The sequence below is a fragment of the Ictidomys tridecemlineatus genome, chromosome 3, assembly GCF_052094955.1.
Source record: "Ictidomys tridecemlineatus isolate mIctTri1 chromosome 3, mIctTri1.hap1, whole genome shotgun sequence".
Classification (NCBI taxonomy): Eukaryota; Metazoa; Chordata; class Mammalia; order Rodentia; family Sciuridae; genus Ictidomys; species Ictidomys tridecemlineatus.
Window position 1 is genome coordinate 17,147,797 of NC_135479.1, and position 20,115 is coordinate 17,167,911.

Consider the following 20,115-nt stretch of genomic DNA (forward strand, 5'->3'; position numbering starts at 1 on the left):
GTACTCTATGATAACCAATTCTCATATAAAACACTGAAGTTTAGGGGCTTTAAAAGTCAGATAGGGGTGTAGTTTGGTGGCAGAGCATGTGCCTAGTATGCAGGAGGTCCTGGGTTCAACCCCCAGCACCAGAAAACAAGATTATACCCAGACTACCTACCTCCAGATATCAGTAAGTCTATTCCTCTAGTCCGGTCAAACTTCCACTCAGGGACTGCCATCCCTCTCTTTTGAGAAGCCATTCTGTACATATCCTTTACCTTAGAAACAGCCCTCTAAGAAACTTATCTACCTTTAGGAGAAACTGAAAGATACACCTAGCAGTCAGTGTCATCACCCCAATCAGCAATGACTTGAAGGCTTCTAGCATCTTTAGGTTCTAGGCAACTCAGCCCTCCCAGGAGACTCTGACTTCATTTTCTCAAGATGCAGAAAAGCTCATCAGACCAATATGGGAAAACTCCCTTTCCAAAGGGATTCAGGCAGCTGGCAGCTTTCCGGCCCCACGATGTGAACATGCCGGGTTAGTCAGCCTGGCAAATGCATTACATTAGGGCTGGCACTAAAGGATCATCTGGTTTCCATAGCAACATTCCTTCCCTTCCACAGAGGATCCTATCATTTCTCCTTCCCACTCAGGCTTTCCAGAATGAATTGATTTTCGTGACTATAGGGTGTTTGTCTTTGATCCTGCAAAGAGGGGGAAAAAAAAAACACCTACATTTAAAACAAACAAAAACCCGACTGCAGCTAGATGCTGCACTGCATCAGCTGATCCTGCTTCTTTCAAAATTCCATATCCTTTCTCCATTTTGTTCTCTTCTCTGACTTACCCATCATTTTGGGGAATAGCTTTTTCTGACAGAAAACAAACATATGGCAACACTATCATCCTAAACCTGATTGTGTGAGGCTATAAAATTAAGAGATCATAAGGCATGCTGCCCTGGCACGGTAGCTGCCCTGAAGGCTAGCATTGGAGGTGGAAGAATAAGGCTCTTGCTGGGCATGGTAACATGCACCTACAACCCCAGTGACTGGGAAGTCTGAGACAGGAGGATCGCAAGTTTGAGGCCAGCATGGGCAATTTTAGTGAAACCATATCTCAAGATAAGAAATAAGAAGACTGGGGATGAAGCTCCTTGGTAGAAAGTCCCTGGGTTCAATGTTCAATCCCTGATATAAGGAAAAAAAAAAAAAAAAAGAATAAGACTATCTACAGATGGCTTCCTATGCAATATCAGTCTCTGAAATTTTGCCATTATAGCTTTGTTTCCTTAGGGTAGCCGTTGTTTTCCCAGTAATATTCTCTTAAATTGCAACTACTCCTGGGAGGACTACTTCATTAGGTTACTAATACAAGAAAACATGAAGACTCTTTTTTTTTTTTTTTTTTTTTGTACTGGGAATTGAACTCAGAAGCATTTAACCACTGAGCCAACATCCCCAGCCCTATTTTGTATTTTATTTAGAGATAGGGTCTCATAGATTTGCTTTGCCTTGCCCTTGCTGAGACTGGCTTTGAACTCACAATCCTCCTGTCTCAGCCTCCTGAGCTGCTAGGATTAGGGCATGCACCATCATGCCCAGCATGAAAACCATTTTTGTCTCACAATAATATCTTCTGTAAAGAGTCAGTGCAGATCCTCCTCCCTTTCCCTCCCTCCCTCCCTCCCTCCCTCCCCCCCCCCTCTCTCTCTCACACACACACACACACACACACACACACACACACACACATTGCAGATGCCTTCTGACAGTTACAATGCAGTGGTGAATAGGACTGTTCCCTGAAACATCTGCCTACCATCCTGCTGAACTACCTTTGAAATGCATGTCCTGCAGTGACTGAAAACTATCCGTCCCCAAACCATTTATTTAACCCTGTAGTTCTCACAGACCTCAGGTAGTTCTCTTTCAGTTAATATGGAAAGCACCAAAAACAAAGTACTGCTTTGTTAAATAAAGTGCATTACAGTGAGTCAGCTCATTTTTATGTTAATATTGTCCTCACTCCTCAATTTACACAGGCAAAATTTATTTCCTCTCAGTTAAATTCTGTTACCACAGTTGTTACAACCAAAATTTCTATGTAACCAAAATGTTACTCAGCCCTAGTCCAATGGAGCACTTATTAGGCAATGTGCTGGGACATAATTTGAACATAAAATTCTATCCATGCACTGTCATCAAATCTTTAAATGTTGATTATCTGTCAAATAGTAACAAGGGAATATAAAGTTTCACTGTGTAAAAGCCTGGAATCACTCCATGTCTCTCACTGACAGGAGACTGAGAATATTTGTCAGGGTTCTCCAAAGGAAGAGAACCAGTAGGATGTGTAAATATATAGGAAGCGATTTGTTTTAAGGAATTGATTTGTGTGATTGTGAAGGCTTGGTAAGTCCAAAACCTGATAGAGGAGATTGGCAAACTGAAGACGGAGGGAAAAGTTGAAGATCTAGTCCAAGGGTAATCTGCTAGAGAATTCTCTCTTGGTCTGGATGAGATTAGCCTTTTGTTCTATTCAGGCCTTCTGCTGATTAGATGAGGCTCAACAACATATGGAAAGCAATCTTCTTTACTCAAAGTCCACAGATTTAAATATAAACCTCATTTCAAAACACCCTTATGGAAATGGCCAGAAAAATATTTAATCAAGTATTTGGATACCATGGGCTCAACCAAGTTGACATATAAATTTTATCATCATACTGGGTCACAAAAGGCCTCCATCAAACCCTGCTCCTGCCCTGACGCTTCACTCTTCTTTTTCATTATTATATCATCTTCTCTTCCCACCTTTCAGGTACGTTCCTATCCCTAGTCTATCTTTTGTCCCCTCCAAAAGCCCTCCAGCCTCTAGAAAATGTTAGTCATTTAATACTTTAGGTTAAATTGAAAATCGTTGTTAGGAGGCTTACCTATCTTTTCACTGTAAGGAAAGTACCTTTGTGGTTTTTTCAAACCCAGTGCCTCATGAGCCAAAATCCTGACCCTGTGTTTTTGTTTTTTGGGGAAGGGAAGGAAAGTGAGTAACTTACAGAAATCAAAACAAAGAGGGACAACACCAGATTTTGCAGAAGAAGAAATGAGCTCCAGGGATCTAGAAAACCAGAGGGTATCTCTTTGGGGTGTCACCCTGGCAGTATATATGCTCTGGATATTTCTATCTTCCTCAAGGAGAGTTGAGACTACAGTTTGGGGGAGAGAGCATCTGACTGATGAGTCATGGTTCTGTCCTCATTGCTAGCCAGGGAAGAAAAGGGTTTCTACTCTGACAAGAGTGAATGAATTGGGAGAGTTGTTACCAGAAAAGGAGGGAACAAAAATATTTGTTACCTATCAACTCTCACTGCAAGGACTGTTCAGAAGGTAGATGCAGAATTAGCTCCACTCTGTTTCTAATAAGACCTTGAATGTCAGAGCAAGGCACAGATGGGCTGCAGAGACACATGGACAATCTGGAACAAGGTCTCTGAGTCCTTCACCTCCTGCTGGAGGCTAAGCACCTTAAGGACAAGTGCTATACCTGCTTGCAATTTATTTGGTAGATCCTGCAAGACTGTTAATGTGATTCTATTTAATTTTTACCATTTGGGGGAAGATACAAAGGGCTTCTTACCATGGATAGATAAGAGCATAAGCTGTCACACTGGAACCTCTTCAGCAGGCCTATCTTTACAGGATGATAAACATTCCTCCTTGTTGGAGAGATTGAGGACATTCCTGCTTGCAATCTACTTACCTACTAAAGTCAGACAAACAAACCAGTAGTATAGGTAAATATGTTTGCATTATTCTCTGACCTGAGAGCCAATTGGACTGAGAGCCATGTTTTTTCTGGATCTGGTGATTCTTTGGGCAAAAATCTCTTAGACTTAACAGTTCAAATTCAAAGTACCAAAAATTTAAGACGCAACCATCAAGCTTATCTAATTATTCCTCTCACTTTACAAATAGGGAAACTAGGACTTGGAATTGGGAAGGGACATTGTAGGTGAGCTCCAGATAAGGACAAAGATCTAAGCCTCATGATTATTTCCATTGCCTTCTAGTTTTTTTTGTTGTTGTTATGTGGGGATTGAACCCAGGGCTTCAGGCATCCTAGGCAAACACTTCAACATTGAGCCACATCCCCAACCCACTCTAGTTGTTTTTATAGCTTTTGTAAGCTAATAGATGAGAATTGGACTGGTTTCCCATTCTTCCTGATAACCCCTCTGATTCACCCATTATTTAGTTATTATCTGATCTGTCCAACAAAGTACCATGATTCTCCCATTCAGTGTGAAAGTTTATGAAACTGGAATGAATTCTTGCGTCCCTAGGCCATCTTCAGCTCCTCATTTTAAATCACTAAATGTGCTTAGCTCTCTTTAATTTTCTCCTTCTCTTCCTTGTTTTGGGAAAAACAAATTCCCCCTCCCCCCCTTAATTAACTGTGAGAAATAAAAAATAAATCTTATTGTTCCTTATTGTCCTGTGCAAATATGAAAAGAAATATAAGCTAGCTGGTGCAGTACAGGCATCAGAGAATTCACTCGTATCATCCTCTCGTAGGGTGCTCTTCTGAGATTCCAGTGAAGAAACATTATGGTAGGAAGACAGCCTTGAGGTTAAAAAAAAAAAAAAAAAAAAGTGAATTTAGGGCATATTTTATTCATCACGTAGCCTACAATAAAATAACACTGGGAAATAAATGCCTTTATAATTAAATAGATTTAATCATAAAGTTAACAAATTCATAAAATAATATCGATTTACTTTCAAATTTGAAGAAAGTACGAGTTTTCCAGGCTTTCCTAAGCTAAATAAAAATGTCAACGTTGACAATTTCCAGGAAGTAGGACGACCAGTACACCTATAAAGAAAAACCAGGACTCTTCAGAATTAGAATTCAGAACCAATTTCTCACTCGGGACACTGACATTTAAGTGGGCCTGGAAGCCTAAAGTGAAAAGGTCACTAAAAGGAGAACTGTAGTTGGCAAACAGGTAAGCGATTAACAGCATCAGAGGCCTTGCAACAAGTTCAGGCGAACACAGCCAGCACCGAGGAGCTTCGCAAAAGCAACCCGCGAGAACGCAGCCCACAGACTGCTCGCTTTCAAGATGGCGTCGGCGAGCCGGCGCGCGCCTAGCGGGGAGGGGCGTCGGGGACTAGGCCGGGGACGCGCGCGGGCTCACGGCGGCTGCGCGCTTGCGTGAGGGCGGGCGGCGGGGACGCGCGCGCGCCGCGGGGGCGGGTTCTGTCGAGCACCCAGCTGCAGCCGCGGAGCCGGACGTGTCCGCGAAGATGGCGGGCCGGGTGAGTGCCGGCCGGGAAGCCCCGGCTCGAGTCGGGGGCGCCGGGCTCGCGGGCACTCCGAGGTCCAGGCGGCCCGGGGAGGGGGAGTGAAACTGAGCCATGGGGCGCTGGAGGAGCGTGGGTACGGAGCAGCGCTTGAGGCGAGAGGGGGGCCGGTGGCAGGGGATTAGCCGTCCTCAGAAACTCCATCCCCTGGAGGGTGACCCTCGTTTCCTGGTCTCCTGCGCCTTCCTTAATCTTCCCTCTTCCTCCCCTGGGTCTCGGTTCCCTGGTCGTCCAGGTAGCCTCCGGCTCTTGTCTCCCAAGCCCCTCCGACTCCGGGCTCTGGGGGTTCCTCCGCACTCCCGTGGAGGGCTTATTAGGTGGCGCCGCCAGAATGACTGCGGGGAGTCCGTCTGCTGCAGTGGGGCCAGGGGAAGGATCCCTCAGGAACCACATTCTGGTTCTTCACGAATAAAAGATCGTACGAACGATGGGGTGCGAATGAGTTTTCGGGTTAACCCCCGGCCATCTGGGGGACCTGTCAACTGTGGAGTCAGGCAGGAATGGCATTAGCTTGGAAAGGAGATGGATTTGGGGTGTCGCGTTTTGTTTTTATAAATGACAGCTGGTCCGAACACTGCAAGATATGTTATAGTTTGAGGGTTTTAAATTTTACTTCCTCCTTTAGCGTCCACAATCGCGGTGTAGGATGGGTTTGGTGAGGAAAGATAGGGCCCGTCCAGTGCTGTATTGCAGTGTGCAGAGAGCTAAAAGCTCTCTGAGGGATGGATCCTGCCCAGAGATTACACTGGTCATAAACCTGGGGACATTAACTGCGTCATTAGGGGCTAAAGATGTGCTTGACTGATTCATTTATACCAGAATATTTAAATAAGTTTGCATAAATTTATGCATATATGCAGATGTCCTGCCTAAAGGGAATTGTAAGTCATGAGATTCTAGAGTCAGAAGAGATCTTAAAGGTCATCTAATTCAGCCTCTTTCACTTCCTTTTCTTCATCACCTCTCCTTTTTTCTAAGGCTGGTCCCTGGACCTGTATTTCAGATTCCATTTTTTCCCTCCTCCCGAACCTTTCTCCTGAATAATCACTTCTTCTTAACCTACTCAGGCTTCTCCTTCCACCTGCACACCAGTCACCTTTTCTTCCTATTTTACAGCTAGAAATTTGGATAGACTCTGTATTTATTGTCTCCCATTTACTTACAACTTCTCAAAACACTGCATTCTGAATTCTGGCTCTGTCATTCCACTGAAACGTGTCCCTAACCTTAATTGATATTTTTCAATCCTCCTATATGTACTTGGGATTGTTGACCATTGCCTCTTTAATGGAAGACACTCTTTCCATGGCTTCTCTGATGCCTTGTTTCTGTTTTGATTCATACTCTCTCTTGCAGACTCACCCTCCTCTACCCAGTTATTCAATACTATTATTCCTCAAAGGCCTTCTTCTCACTCTCTGTTTTCTCCTTAGATAATCCCTTCTAGACCCATAGCTACAACTATCTACATGTCAGTGATTCTCAATATTTTATTCCTAGTCTAGACCTGTCCTTTAAGTTCTAAAATAATATGTTAGATTGCCTATTTAAAACCAAGGCCACTGAAATTCAGCTTGCTCAAATCTGAATCCAAGGTCTTAGCCCACCTAACTTGTTATCTTCCTATTTCCTACTTCATTGAATGGTACTGCCATCCATCCAGTTATGTAATCTGCAAAATGGGGGTGGGGAGTGTGGTCCACCTTTTATACCTTTTATCTATATCCTCCTCTGCATTCTCAGTAAAATAATTACTGAATTAATTATGCCTCCCCAACAAAAAAGGTATTTAATTAGGGCCAAAAAATCAGGAACATTGTTGCTTTAAACCATACCCAACCACTGAAATCACCCCCTGGCCTGGTCACCCATTTTCTATCATTTAACTTCCCAAAACTCTCTCCAATAAGTGCACCTTTCTACATTTTAATTACTAACTTCTTTTTCCAAACTCCTCTCCTTTCTGGTATGGACTACTGCAGGAAGCTCCTGAGTGGTCTCCTTTTGACATTCTGGCTGACTTCCAATTCATTCTCCACATTGATGGTTCCTTTCTGTGCCAATTGGTACTTAAATTCCTCCTCAGTAGCATCCCATTACTTTTGGGAGAAGATCAAATACTTAACAAGGCCTTCAAGGCTCTTTGTGGTTTTCCCCCTGCTTCTTTCCATTCACTTCTTTACTGTCTGTGCTCAGGTTATATAAGCCTTTCAATTCCTTGAACCTACAGTAGTTTCTCTTTCCACAGGTCTTTGCTTGTGCTTTTTCCTTTCTTTGTAATGTTCTGCCCTTAACCATTTGCCTCTCACTCAGAGATCATGCAGGGGAAACCTGACCTCACACTGTAAGTTAGGATCTTTTGTTACATACGCTTGAAAAACTGTGTTCCTTCCTTAGGGATTTATCTTTCTCATTTAAAATGTATTAGTGTTATTATTTGCCTTGCACAGTAGACTTTACCTTCCATGAGAGTAGAAGAGATTGTGCTGGTCATTTACTCATCATCATCTGTGCTTTGCACACCTCCTGTCACTCAGTAAGCTTTTTTTTAAGATGAGTTCTCACATTGGGTGTGGTGGCACACACTTGTAATCCCAGCTATCTGGGAGGCTGAGGCAGAAGGATTGCAGGTTCAGCAATTTAGCAAGGTTGTAAGCACCCTACTGAGAATGTGTCTCAAAATAAAAAATTTAAAGGGCTGGATATGTGGCTCAGTTGTTAAGTGCCCTGTTCAATTCCTGGTGAGAGAGAGAGAGAGAGAGAGAGAGAGAGAGAGAGAGAGATATCGATTTTCACTATGTTACCTAGGCTGGTCTTGAACTCTGGGGCTTAAGCCACCCTCTCAGCTCAGCTTCATGAGTGGCTGGGACTTCATCATGATCATCTGCTCAACACATTTTGTTGACCATGAGCCTACTGTCTATTTGAATGCTCAGGAAATAGAGGGTTGTATTAGGCAGCTTTCCATCACTATAAAAAAATGCCTGAGATAATTAACTTAGCAAGAAAAAAGATTCATTTTTGGCTCACAGTTTCGGCAATTCCAGTCCATGATCCACTGACTCCACTGTTTTGGCCTGTGGTGAGGCAGCACATCATGGCAAGAATGTTGGACAGAGCAAAACTGCTCTCTTCTCTAGCCAGGAAGCAAAGAGAGAGGAGGTCATTTGGGTCCCACATTTCCCTTTAAGGGCGCATCCCCAATAACCTAATGTGATCCTACCTCCTCCAGGTCCACAACATCTCCCAATAGAGCCATCCTGGGGACCAAGCCTTTTAACATGTGGACCTTTGGGGGACATTCAGTATCCAAATTATTGCAATGGTGCGTCACCCTATAGCTAGCCCATTTTAGTGTCACACAGCTCTGTACAAAAGGTCTTTTTTACATGGAGTTTCCATGTAACTTTTACACATAGGTATTATTTCTGCTGTTTAAAGCTGCATAGAACTGCATAGAATTTCTTTTCTATATGATAGCTTCTCCAATATTTGAAGACAGGTTCCAGATCCCTTCAGATTTTCAAATATGCAAGTAAACATCTCCAATTTATCACATATTCAGTATTTCAGAGGTTATCTTCCTTTGGAAATACTTTTGTCAACCTTTCTTCTAAAAGGTGTCTACAGTGGTGGAACATGATGATCAGAAAAGAATGTACTTGAACTATTATTTCCTTGATCTGGACACTACCATTATTAATATAGGTTAAAATTGTTTTAGCTTTTTTTCCTGCAATAAATCACACTCTTGGCTCATATGTTGTTTGCAAACAAAACTGTAACATTCTTGTGTGTGTGTGCATGTGTGTGTGTGTGTTTGTGGGGTACTGGGGATTGAACCCACTGAGCTATATCCCCACTCCTTTTTATTTTCTATTTGAAAAGGGGTCTTACTAAATTGCTGGGATTACAGGTATGCACCACTGTGCCCAGCTCTCATGTTTTAAAATAAGCTCTTCCACCCCCATTCTGAGTATTGGGCAATTGTTTTTTTGAACCTAAATGCATGACCTACCCCTTTATAATTCATTCTTTTTAGGTCAGGGCATGTCTGCTACTTGTTGAAGGTCTTAATTTCTTCATGTTAGGAACAAAATAGTTTTCTCTTCCAGTTTTGTTTCATCTGTAGGTTTAATAATCTTAATTTCTGTGTCTACATTCAAGTCATTTATAAAGTGTAGAATAAGACAGGGTCAGAAATACCCCTTGAGCTTGCTCTTAGTGATCTCTCCTCATTTGCCTGAGAAATCAATCCTTAAGGTAGGTAGTATTATCTTTGTTTTACTGAGGCGGAGGAAGGAGGGAGAGGCAGGTTCGTGCGCTAAGTAATTTGTCAAGTTCTTGTAATTCTCAAGAAGCAGGATAAGGAATTGAACTCAGGTCAGTTTGACACTGTTTCCTTGTTCACCAAATTAGTTGCAAGGACATAATGAAGACTAGATTTACTTTACCTAGAACTTTTTGGATTTTGATATCAAAATTTAATTTGTAGAATTTACCTTCTATCTTTTGGAAAATCTGAACAATTTTGGCCTATCTCTATCAATTCTTCTGAGAGCCTTAATTTTTTAGGCTAAACTACTTATTGGTGCTTAAGAGTTCATCTTGCTACAGTACTTTTTAAATATTGTCTTTTTATCTGCAATACTCTTAAAATGGCTTCTGTATTTCCTTTTTATGGGAGACAAGATATTTTGAGTTATATTTAGTTAATTTTGACATTCTGACATTGTATTGTAAATAGTATTTATATTCTTTGTATAATTGAGGATTTTTTTTTCTATTGCTGATTATTGCCATTGATAGTATTAGTAACTTGTTTATCTTGTCCTTGTCTTTCTGGCCAACAACACCATAGTTCATTTGAGAAAGTACTGAGGAATGAAATGTTATATTATTCAGCATTATTACCATCTGTGTCATCAGAATTTGGTTAATTCCTAAATATATTAAAGTCCCTAATCTGAGAAGTAAAGAACCTAAAAAAACAAGAATTTTGTCATTTGTGAATTTATTGTATGATTAAAATATAAAATGGTAAGTTGTTCACATTTTATAATAAAACAATTGATTTGACATCTCAAAAAGATTCAATTAGGTAATAAGTTTTCTTACCCATTTAAATAAAAAAAATTGTTAGTAATAAAGCAGATTCTAAACTTATATTTTTCATTGCTTACATTTAAATACTGACTCTTTTTCATAAATGAATAGCGTAGACAGATGGCTGCCACTGCTCCAGGCCTCCATATACATCCTCTTTCAGAAGTCTTATGCTTCAGCTGCTCTGGAACTGTGGAATCAAAAGTAGAGGAAGATGGAATCCAAAGTGCAGCAATTATAATTTAGGAAAGAGCTGATTCTGGGTAGGAGGAGGTTCCCTAATAAAACTTCTCTCCTTGACACTTGCTTTCTCATACTTTATACACTACCACCTACCCACTACTGAAATAGAGAAGAAAAGAAGAAATGTTTTTATAAACAACAACGACAAGCCTTTGTAAAAATATATACACATGAATGCAAATAAAACCAGTGGATCTCTTCCTAAGTCCTTAAATCTCATTGAGATAATCTGTTGAGAAGAAATGTGAGAGAGATTATATTACATAGGAACCTAAGGGAATGAACTCTCTTAGGAGTTGACAGTTGTTATAGGAAAAATTTTACCTAATCCAATGCTTTGACTAGGATGGACCAGTGTTCATTATTGGGATACTGAAGAAGCTTTTGTAGATTTGTTTAAAATCTAGTCATTTATAACACTTTATGGGTAAATTATATCATTACCAACTAACCAATCTCCAGATGAATTTTTGGAACTCTAAGTTGTAAATTGGTAATAACTCATGTGCAGTGACACAAGTCAAAACAAATACTATAAAATGTTTGATAGTCTTATTTCCTAAATAAAAGTTTTGCTATCCAAAGCATATCAATTTTATGCAATTTATATGCATTATTGTTTTTGTTTACTAATTTAATTGAGATTTAAAAAGTCAGATGCAGGCTGGGGCTGTAGCTCATGGTAAAGCACTTGCCTAGCATGTGTTAGACACTGGGTTTGATCCTCAGCACCACATAAATATAAATAAATAAAATAAAGGTATTGTGTCCATCTGCAACTAAAAAAATTTTTTTTAAAGTCTTCAAATGCAATACATTTTAGAAAATAAAGTTGAATTCTTGCTGGGTGCAGTGGCTCAGAAGGCTAAGGCAGGAGAATTGCAAGTTTGAGGCCAGACTCAGCAACTTAGTGAGACCCTATTGCAAAAATTATATTATTATTATTATTATTATTATTATTATCATCATCATCATCATCATCATAAAGAATGGCTAGGGATGTAGCTCAGTGGTAAAATGCCCTGGGTTCAATCCCTAGCACACACACACACACACACACACAAAAATTAATTCTTTAAAACACCATTAGATAGCTTTTATCTGAAACCCAGAGGTATTCATGCTTAGAATGGAGTGGATTTATTCTTTTTTCTTTTCTTCCTTCTTTTTTTTTAATTAAAAAATTATTTTTTGCAGTACTAAGGATTGAACCAACCCCAGGAACACTTTACTACTGAGCCACATCCCTTGCTCTTTTAATTTTTGAAAAAAAAAAAAAGGCCTTGCTAAGTTGCTGATGCTGACCTCAAACTTATTCTTCCTACCTCAGCCTCCCTAATTGCTGAGATTATAGGCATGCACAACCACACTCCACAGATTTATTCTTTTTTCAAGTATTTAAGTTAAGATGCAAATGTATAAGGTGAAAGTATATTATTTTACTATTGAAAATTCTTAAATTGGCCAGTGAACAGTACACTGAACACTTGCTATAGTGCTGTTGTTGAACATCCCTACCCTGGGCAATTGTTTTATGAACCTAAATGCATGTATGGTATGGTATTTTAAATAAAAATCTCTTAGATCCTTTTCATCTTTTAGTATTATGTTCTTAATAGGACTCCGAGACCTACCTTACACTGACTTCAGTTTCCTAGTAGTTTAACCTCATAATTTCCAACTTAGTTTTTATGATGAAAGCTGAGCTGAATATTCCTTCTGTCGCTTTAACTATTTTCAGAAGCTCTAAGCATTTTAAACAAGTATAATTCATATACAGTTTAAGAGATACCAACATGATGAAAAGTACAACAAATAATATAACATTTTCATGTGATCACTCACACTTAAGAATTATCAACTGTGATATTTGCTTTAGATCTTTTTTTATTCTTTTTTTTTTTTTTTTTTTGATACTGGGGATTGACCCCAGAGCCACTCTACCACTGAGCTGCATCCCCAGCCCTTTTTATTTTTTGAGACAGGGTTTTGTTAAATTGCCCAGGTGATCTTGAATTTACAATCTTGCCTTTGTCTCCCAAGTAGCTGGAATTACAGCTGTGTACACATGCCTGCGCCCCCTCCACACACACCTGATTTTTTTCTTTTTAGAAATAAAATATTACAGATCCACTTGTGTCCTTTTTTGTATCCCCTTTTGATTCCACTGAACTTTCCCAGAACTAACCATTAGTCTAACATAGGTATAGATTCTTTCTATATTTATGTGTTTGTTCTAGTAAAACAATATAATAGTTTGTGTGTCTTAAAATATATATATAGTGTGTCATGTTGTGTTTCCTTCTACAACCTGCATTGTTCATCTTTGAGATTTGGCTCTGTTGATATGCATGTGTGTGTGTGTGTGTGTGTGTGTGTGTGTGTATGTACACACATTGAGAGAGTGTGTACTAGTTGATTATGATTAACTACTGGGTAGTAGTAATTGAATATACTATAATTATCTATACGTCTGTTAGAGAACAACTTGGATGATTTCCAATTTTGTGTTTCCTGGAGTCTACATTCTTGTATCTGTCTCCTTGCATATGCATGTAGGAGTTCTTTTTTTTTTTTTTGGTACCAGGGATTGAACCTAGGGGCGCTTAACCACTGAGACACATCCCCAGCCCTTAAAAAAAAATAGAGACAGGGTCTCCCCGAATTGCTTTAAGGCCTTGATAAGTTGCTGAGGCTGGCTTTGAACTCATGATCCTCCTGCCTCAGCTGCTGGAGTTGCTTGGATTAGAGGCAAGAGCCACTGCTCCATGCACAGCAAAAGTTTCTTTTGAGTATATGTCTAGAGGTAGAATTACTAGGTGAAAAGTTATATTCATTTTTACTTAGTTATTCTAGTTTACACCCTCGTTAGCAGTATATGAGTGCCTGTTACTCATACTCTCTTCGATATTTAATATCACAGACATTTTAAATTTTTCAATATTGTTTAAATTTTGCATTTTTTCCTGATTATTAGTGAGATTAAGCATTTTTTCTATTGGTCATTGACAGTTTTCTTTTCTATAAATTATTGTATAGATTTTGCCCATTTTTTTTTATTGGTTGTTCAAAACATTACATAGCTCTTGACATATCATATTTCATACTTTAGATTCAAGTGGGTTATGAACTCCCATTTTTACCCCGTATACAGATTGCAGAATCACATCTGTTACACATCCACCTTTTTACATAATGCCATATTAGTAACTGTTGTATTCGGCTACCTTTCCTGTCCTCTACTATCCTCTTCCCTCCCCTCCCATCTTCTCTCTCTATCCCCTCTGCTGTGATTTAATTCTCTCCCTTTTTTTTTTTTCCCTTTCCCTTCACAACCTCTTATATGTAATTTTGTATAACAATGAAGGAGTTTTTGCCCATTTTTTTGGTTGGGTTTTTGTTGTTGTTGTTTGTTTGTTTACTGATTTGTAGTTTTTCCTTTTTCTTGGTGGCTGGAGTAGGGCATGTTTTGGATTCTAGTCCTTTGTTAGTTGCAAATAGCTTCTTCCAGGTGATTTTATTCATATTGTTCATAGTTTTAGATATAAGTTTTATTATAGTTATTTTTTTTTAAAGAGAGAGTGAGAGAGAGAGGGGGACAGAGAGAGAGAGAATTTTAACATTTTATTTATTTAATTTATTTTTTTAGTTCTCGGCGGACACAACGTCTTTGTTGGTATGTGGTGCTGAGGATCGAACCCAGGCCGCACGCATGCCAGGCAAGCACGCCACTGCTTGAGCCACATCCCCAGCCCTTATTATAGTTATAATTAACTTTTTTTTTTTTTAAACATAAGATTGATGCTTTTGTGTGTTTTTCAGGAAATCTTACCTCATCCTGAGACTATAAAAGTTTTTTTAAGAAAAGTCTAAAATTTTAGGGCTGGGGTTGTGGCTCAGTGGCAGAGGTTTGCCGAGCATGTGCAAGGCACTGGGTTTGAGTCTCAGCATCACATATAAATAAATAAAGGCCCATCAATAACTAATAAAAATATTTAAAAAAACAGTTTAAAATTTTATTTTCCACATTTTGTTGATTAATTCAACTGGAACTCGATTTTGTGTTCAGCGGGAATTATAAAGCTAATTTTATCTTTTCCACATGTGTAATCAGTTTTCCCACTATCACTTATTGAGTCCATTCTTTCCCCCCACTGGTTTGTAATGCTATCTCTATTTTAAATCCAATTCCAATATATGTGGGTCTGACTCTGGACTCTACTTACCCTGTTACATTTTTTATTTGTTAATATATGTATAGGTAACACTGTCTTAGTGGCCACAGCTTTAAAATTTTTCTTGCTAACCCACGTTTTTCTTAATTTTGTATTTTTTGGCCATTTTCCATGTAAATTTTAGAAGCAACTTAATCTCTCTTCCTTTTAAAGAAAATGTACACTATTTATTCCTTTGGATTTTGACCTTTTTTCCTCATATTTTACAAGGGCTGACACAAAGAGTACTTCAATAAAATTCAGCTGAATAACTTTAGAAAGCTTATTTTTTTCCTTAACTTTATGTTTTGATTTATTGTTAGCCAAAAAGTGCTAAAAATTTTTCAAAATTATGAGCTATAAATTTGAAACCATATGAACTAACATCAGCTGTTTATGAGTAATGCAGGGTATTTTGGTCCTTTCCTATATTCAGAATGAGGCGTGAATGTGCTGATGGATAGGAAAGTTATTAATTTCAGGTAAGAAATAAATTAGTAACTTTTGAAATCTAACCTTTATTTTAAAAATCACTAGAAAAGAGCATTTTGGGGCTTCATTTTTTTATTGCAAAGTATTTTTAATGTTATGTGTTTATGAATAAATAACACTTTGTGGTTGGTTTGACAAGCAATGAAAATAGGAATTATCACTAACTGTGGGTCTTCAAAAAAAAAACCCTCTGTATTGGGAATTTTTAAAAAATTAGTTATCCTAGCTACTTTCCTTTTAGAGAATAATAATGACAAAATTTTGTGAGATGATAACAGATTTGGTTCCCCTTGTTTACAAAGGAGCCTGGTATGGAGTTATTATTCACTAAATGATTGTTTAATAAATGAACATGACATTTTTTTCTGAATACCTCAATAAATGATCTTTTATTACCATGTCTGCAATGTGGTGAGTCAAGCACTGTACCACTGAGCCACGACCCCAGACCCCCTTTTTGTTTTATTTTTGAGACAGGGTCTTGCTTGGTCTTCCTAGTAGCTGGAATAATAGGCATGTCCTTACTGCACCCTGCCTAGCAGTCTCTTAACAAGTTCTCTAGGTGATTCTGCTACAAGGTGAAGTTGAGAACCATTGACTCTGTATATCAAGCTCTACAAGTTAGATTTGTAGATTTTTTTTCCAAATTTCTTCTAAATATATATGCAAACTTTTTATTTTTAGGTTTCAATGTTATTGTTTTTTCTGCCTTTTAATACTTTCACCTATAACTAATTTTCAAATATTTAAGAAAGCCTAGTTATTTCTTGTAATATACTGGATTAGGTTCCCTGACTGAAAAATTTAAAATGCTAGGTTAAAAAAAATTAAAAATTGAATTCATAGAGCTTACTCATCAGAAAGTAAAGAATCATCAAAACAAGGTGGAAGTGGAAACTCAGAGATGTAAGCCAAGTGTTTTTGCTTTGAAGATATTTATAAATTTGGTTGTGCTTCCTTCTCAAGAAACTCAAGAGAACAAAGATAAAATTTAGTAAGTTTTAGGATAGAAACCCCTCAGTAAAGATGGTATCTTATGGGGCTATCTCTTGTAACAAATGTGGACAAAGAATAAACTTTTCCCATCCAGGGAAAATTTTCTCTTTTTTAAAAAAAATATTTAAAAAATTTGTCCTTTTTAGATATACATGACAATAGAATGCATTTTTATATATTATACACATATGGAGTATAACTTATTCTAATTGGGATCCCAATCTTGATGTGGAGTACATGATGTGGAGTTACATTGGTCATGTATCCATATATGAACATAGGAAAGTTATGTCTGATTCATTCTACTGTCACCAATCAGGGAAATCTTCTATCTCCAACTTTGATGTTGCTAGGTAGGGTTAAAAAAAAAATTACCCGGCTGGGGATGTGGCTCAAGTGGTAGCGCACTCGCCTGGCATGCGTGCGGCCCGGGTTCGATCCTCAGCACCACATACCAACAAAGATGTTGTGTCCGCCGAGAACTAGAAAATAAATATTAAAAAAAATTCCCTCTCTCTCTCTCTCTCTCTCTCTCTCTCTCTCTCTCTCTCTCTCTCTCTCTCTCTATATATATATATATATATATATATATATATATATATCTCCTCTCACTCTCTTTAAAAAAAAAAAAAATTACCCTGAGAATTTTCACCCCTAGGTTGACCTCCATGCAGATTTGAATCCCAACTTTATGCCCCTTGTTATGAAGTCTTAAGGAATTAATTAAGTGTAAAGTGATACAAAGTGACAGTGCCTCAAAGTGCCAAGAATGCTTAAGCAGCTGCAAGCACAAAGCTTATGAGAGAACTCATCTTCCTGGGACTTAAAGAATTCCTAAACATAAAGTTGTAAGAAATATGAACTCAGAGTCACAAAACACACAAAGAAACAAGACACAATGAATGAGAGCCAACAGAAAGACCAAACGGCAGTCAGAATTGCAAAGACTTAAAATATTGGAGTTAGCAGACACAAATATACATAAATGCATACATTTAATATGCTTACAGGAATGAAAGTGAGAATTTAAAATAGAAGTGAAGAGCAAGTATTTGAAAATGATCAGGTAGATTTGAAAAAGAATCAAACATGATGGCTGGGGTGTATCTTGGTGTTCCCCACTTGCCTAGCCTGTGCTAGGCCCTCAGTTGGATTCCCCAGCACTGCACCGCCCGCCCCCCCCCAAAAAAAAAAGATCAAGCAAAATAGCTGAAAGTGAAAAACTATTATTCTGTAATTGAGATTGAGAACTCAGTGGCTTAAAAAAAGTTATAATTGAAATTGAGAACACAATGTGTAAGTTTAATAAAAGATTAGAGCTAAAGATAGAGTTAGGAAATTGGAAGATCTGAAAAAATCATTCAGAATGATGTACAGAAACAAAAAAAAATGAAAAGTAATGTAAGAGTTTAGAGAACACAGAAGGGGGAATAAGAAGGTCAAGTCTAATAGAAAGAATTCTAGGGAGAAAAGCATGGAAAATACTGAGGCAAAGGCAGTATGTGAAGAAAGAATGACAGGGAACTGGTGTAGAACACCAGCCCACAAGTTCAAAAAAGCCTAAAGAATCTTGAGTAGGGTCAAAAGAAAACAAATTCACCTTGAGACATCTTTTAAAGAAGCTGCATAATGTCAAAGAAAGAGAAGTTTTAAAAGCCATCAGAGAAAAAAAGATAATATCTTCAGCAGATAACTAGGTGATCCGGTGATTTCTTGACCATAATAATGAAAGCCAGAAGACAAGAAATAATATTTTCCAAATCCTTATATATATATTTTTTCTCTCTTATCAGGCCAGAGTCCTGTCAGATTAGGATCCAATCCTTTTGCTCTCATTTAACCTTAATTACCACCTTAAGGCTCTATCTCCAGAATAGTACAAGGGATGGGATGGGTAGATGTGAATCTTTTATGTGTTAATTTGTGTCATGAGTAGGGGGCAAAATTCAGTCCATAGCACATACCACTTAAAGACAGACAGAAGATAGGCCATATAGTACAAGAAATTTGAAATACTTATATTTGACAGGACTTGTACCTAGACTTTATAAAGAACTACAAATCAGTAATTAAAAAATGACAGAAAGCCAGCATAAAAATGGACAAAAGATTCAAAGAAGCATTTTACAATGACCGTGTCTGAAGCATTTGTTAAGTGCTTAATTAACTCATTACTTATCAGCGAAATAAAAATTTTGAGCCTGAAAGAGATATCATTTCACATTTACCCAAAAGTTAGATCAAGAACAGAGTCCAAGTATTGGTGATGATGTGGAGCAACTGGAACTCTCATACACTGTTGACAAGGATGAAAATGAATGAGTACAATGTCTTCGGAAAATTGTTTGGCAAAATTAGCTAAAACTGAGCATATGCAAGTATGTCCATTATCTGGCCATTCTGCTCATTGGGAGAGGGGAAAGGATTGTATCCAAAAGAAATGTATACAAATATTACTCAAAAGACATATACAAACGTGTTTATAACAACAGTATCATAGTAATTCAGAGCTGGAAACAAATGGATAAGTAATGAAAGTATATGCTATAAAAAGCAATGAAAATGAATAAAATATTGCTGTATGCAATGACATGGATGAATCACAGTCATGATGAAGGGTACAAGTCAGAGACAAAAGAACAAATGCTGTATGATTCTGTTTATATGACATTTTCAAAAACAAGTAAAGCTATGATTTCTCTCTCTGATGGAAATCAAGATTGCAGCTATCTATGGTTGGGGGAGGAGGGACAGTGGGAACAGTAAGGGATGCTGGTAATGTCCTCTTTCTCCATTTGGGTGTTTTGTCCCTGGGTATGTTCACTTTGTATAAAAGGAACCAAGCACAAAGTACTTTTCTATGTGCATGTTTTCTTCAATAAAAACTTGATTTAAAAGAAATAGATGATAGGTACATGAAACTTGTATGATGGTGTTTTAGATCTTGTATTTTATAACTATTCCTATTCAATATTAAAAATGACATAAAAAGTAATCACTACTTTGTTTTTAATTTAAGTATCTGCTGCATCTATCATATTTTAGATATTTTTAAAATATTCTTTCCAAAAAAGAGTAGTAGGCTAGTAGTTCCTTTTTGCCTTCTGTCAGCCATTTTTTACTCAATTATTTGTAAATAATTATTTCTACTGAATTATTTCTAAAGAATAAAATAGGAAAATAATATTATATTTTACTTATATTTATTAAGCTCCATTTATTAAATGAGGAACTTCTCAATATTACAAACATGAATTTTTAGTGTGAAATTTTATAACATGAAATTTTAATTATGTTTAATAATAGGGATTCAAAATTGGCAATTTAGATCATTATAGTGGAGACTTTTGGGTGTAAGTCAATAGATCATGCAGCTTTGAAGACCTTGAAGTTTGTTAGACTTTAGACCTTCTGATATTCTCTGTGTATCACTTTTTTTAAAAAAATACTTTTTAATTGTAGTTGGACACAATACCTTTATTTTATTTATTTTTATGTGGTGCTGAGGATAGAACCCAGGGCCTTGCACATGCTAGTTTGAGCGCTCAACCACTGAGCCACAACCCCAGGCCCTGTGTATCACTTTTTAAATTTAATTTTGAACTGGAGTCAGTATTGTTTTGATTTCTTTACAACTTTTGGGGCCAACTTTTCAGAGTAAAAACACTAAGTTACTGAATAAGATCTTAAAATTAAATGGTATTTTACA

General features: G+C 37.7%; 1 protein-coding gene across 2 annotated transcripts in view; it reads left to right on the top strand.

The window, feature by feature from the left end:
• Window positions 1-5,190: 5,190 nt before the first annotated feature.
• Window positions 5,191-20,115, top strand: part of Nsf (N-ethylmaleimide sensitive factor, vesicle fusing ATPase) — a 147,843-nt gene continuing 132,918 nt past the window's right edge. For both annotated transcript variants that reach the window (XM_021728362.3, XM_005328151.4), the window contains exon 1: window positions 5,191-5,310. In XM_021728362.3, the coding sequence (XP_021584037.1) occupies window positions 5,299-5,310 (12 nt within the window). In that variant the 5' untranslated portion in view covers window positions 5,191-5,298. The remainder of the gene's footprint in view (window positions 5,311-20,115) is intronic.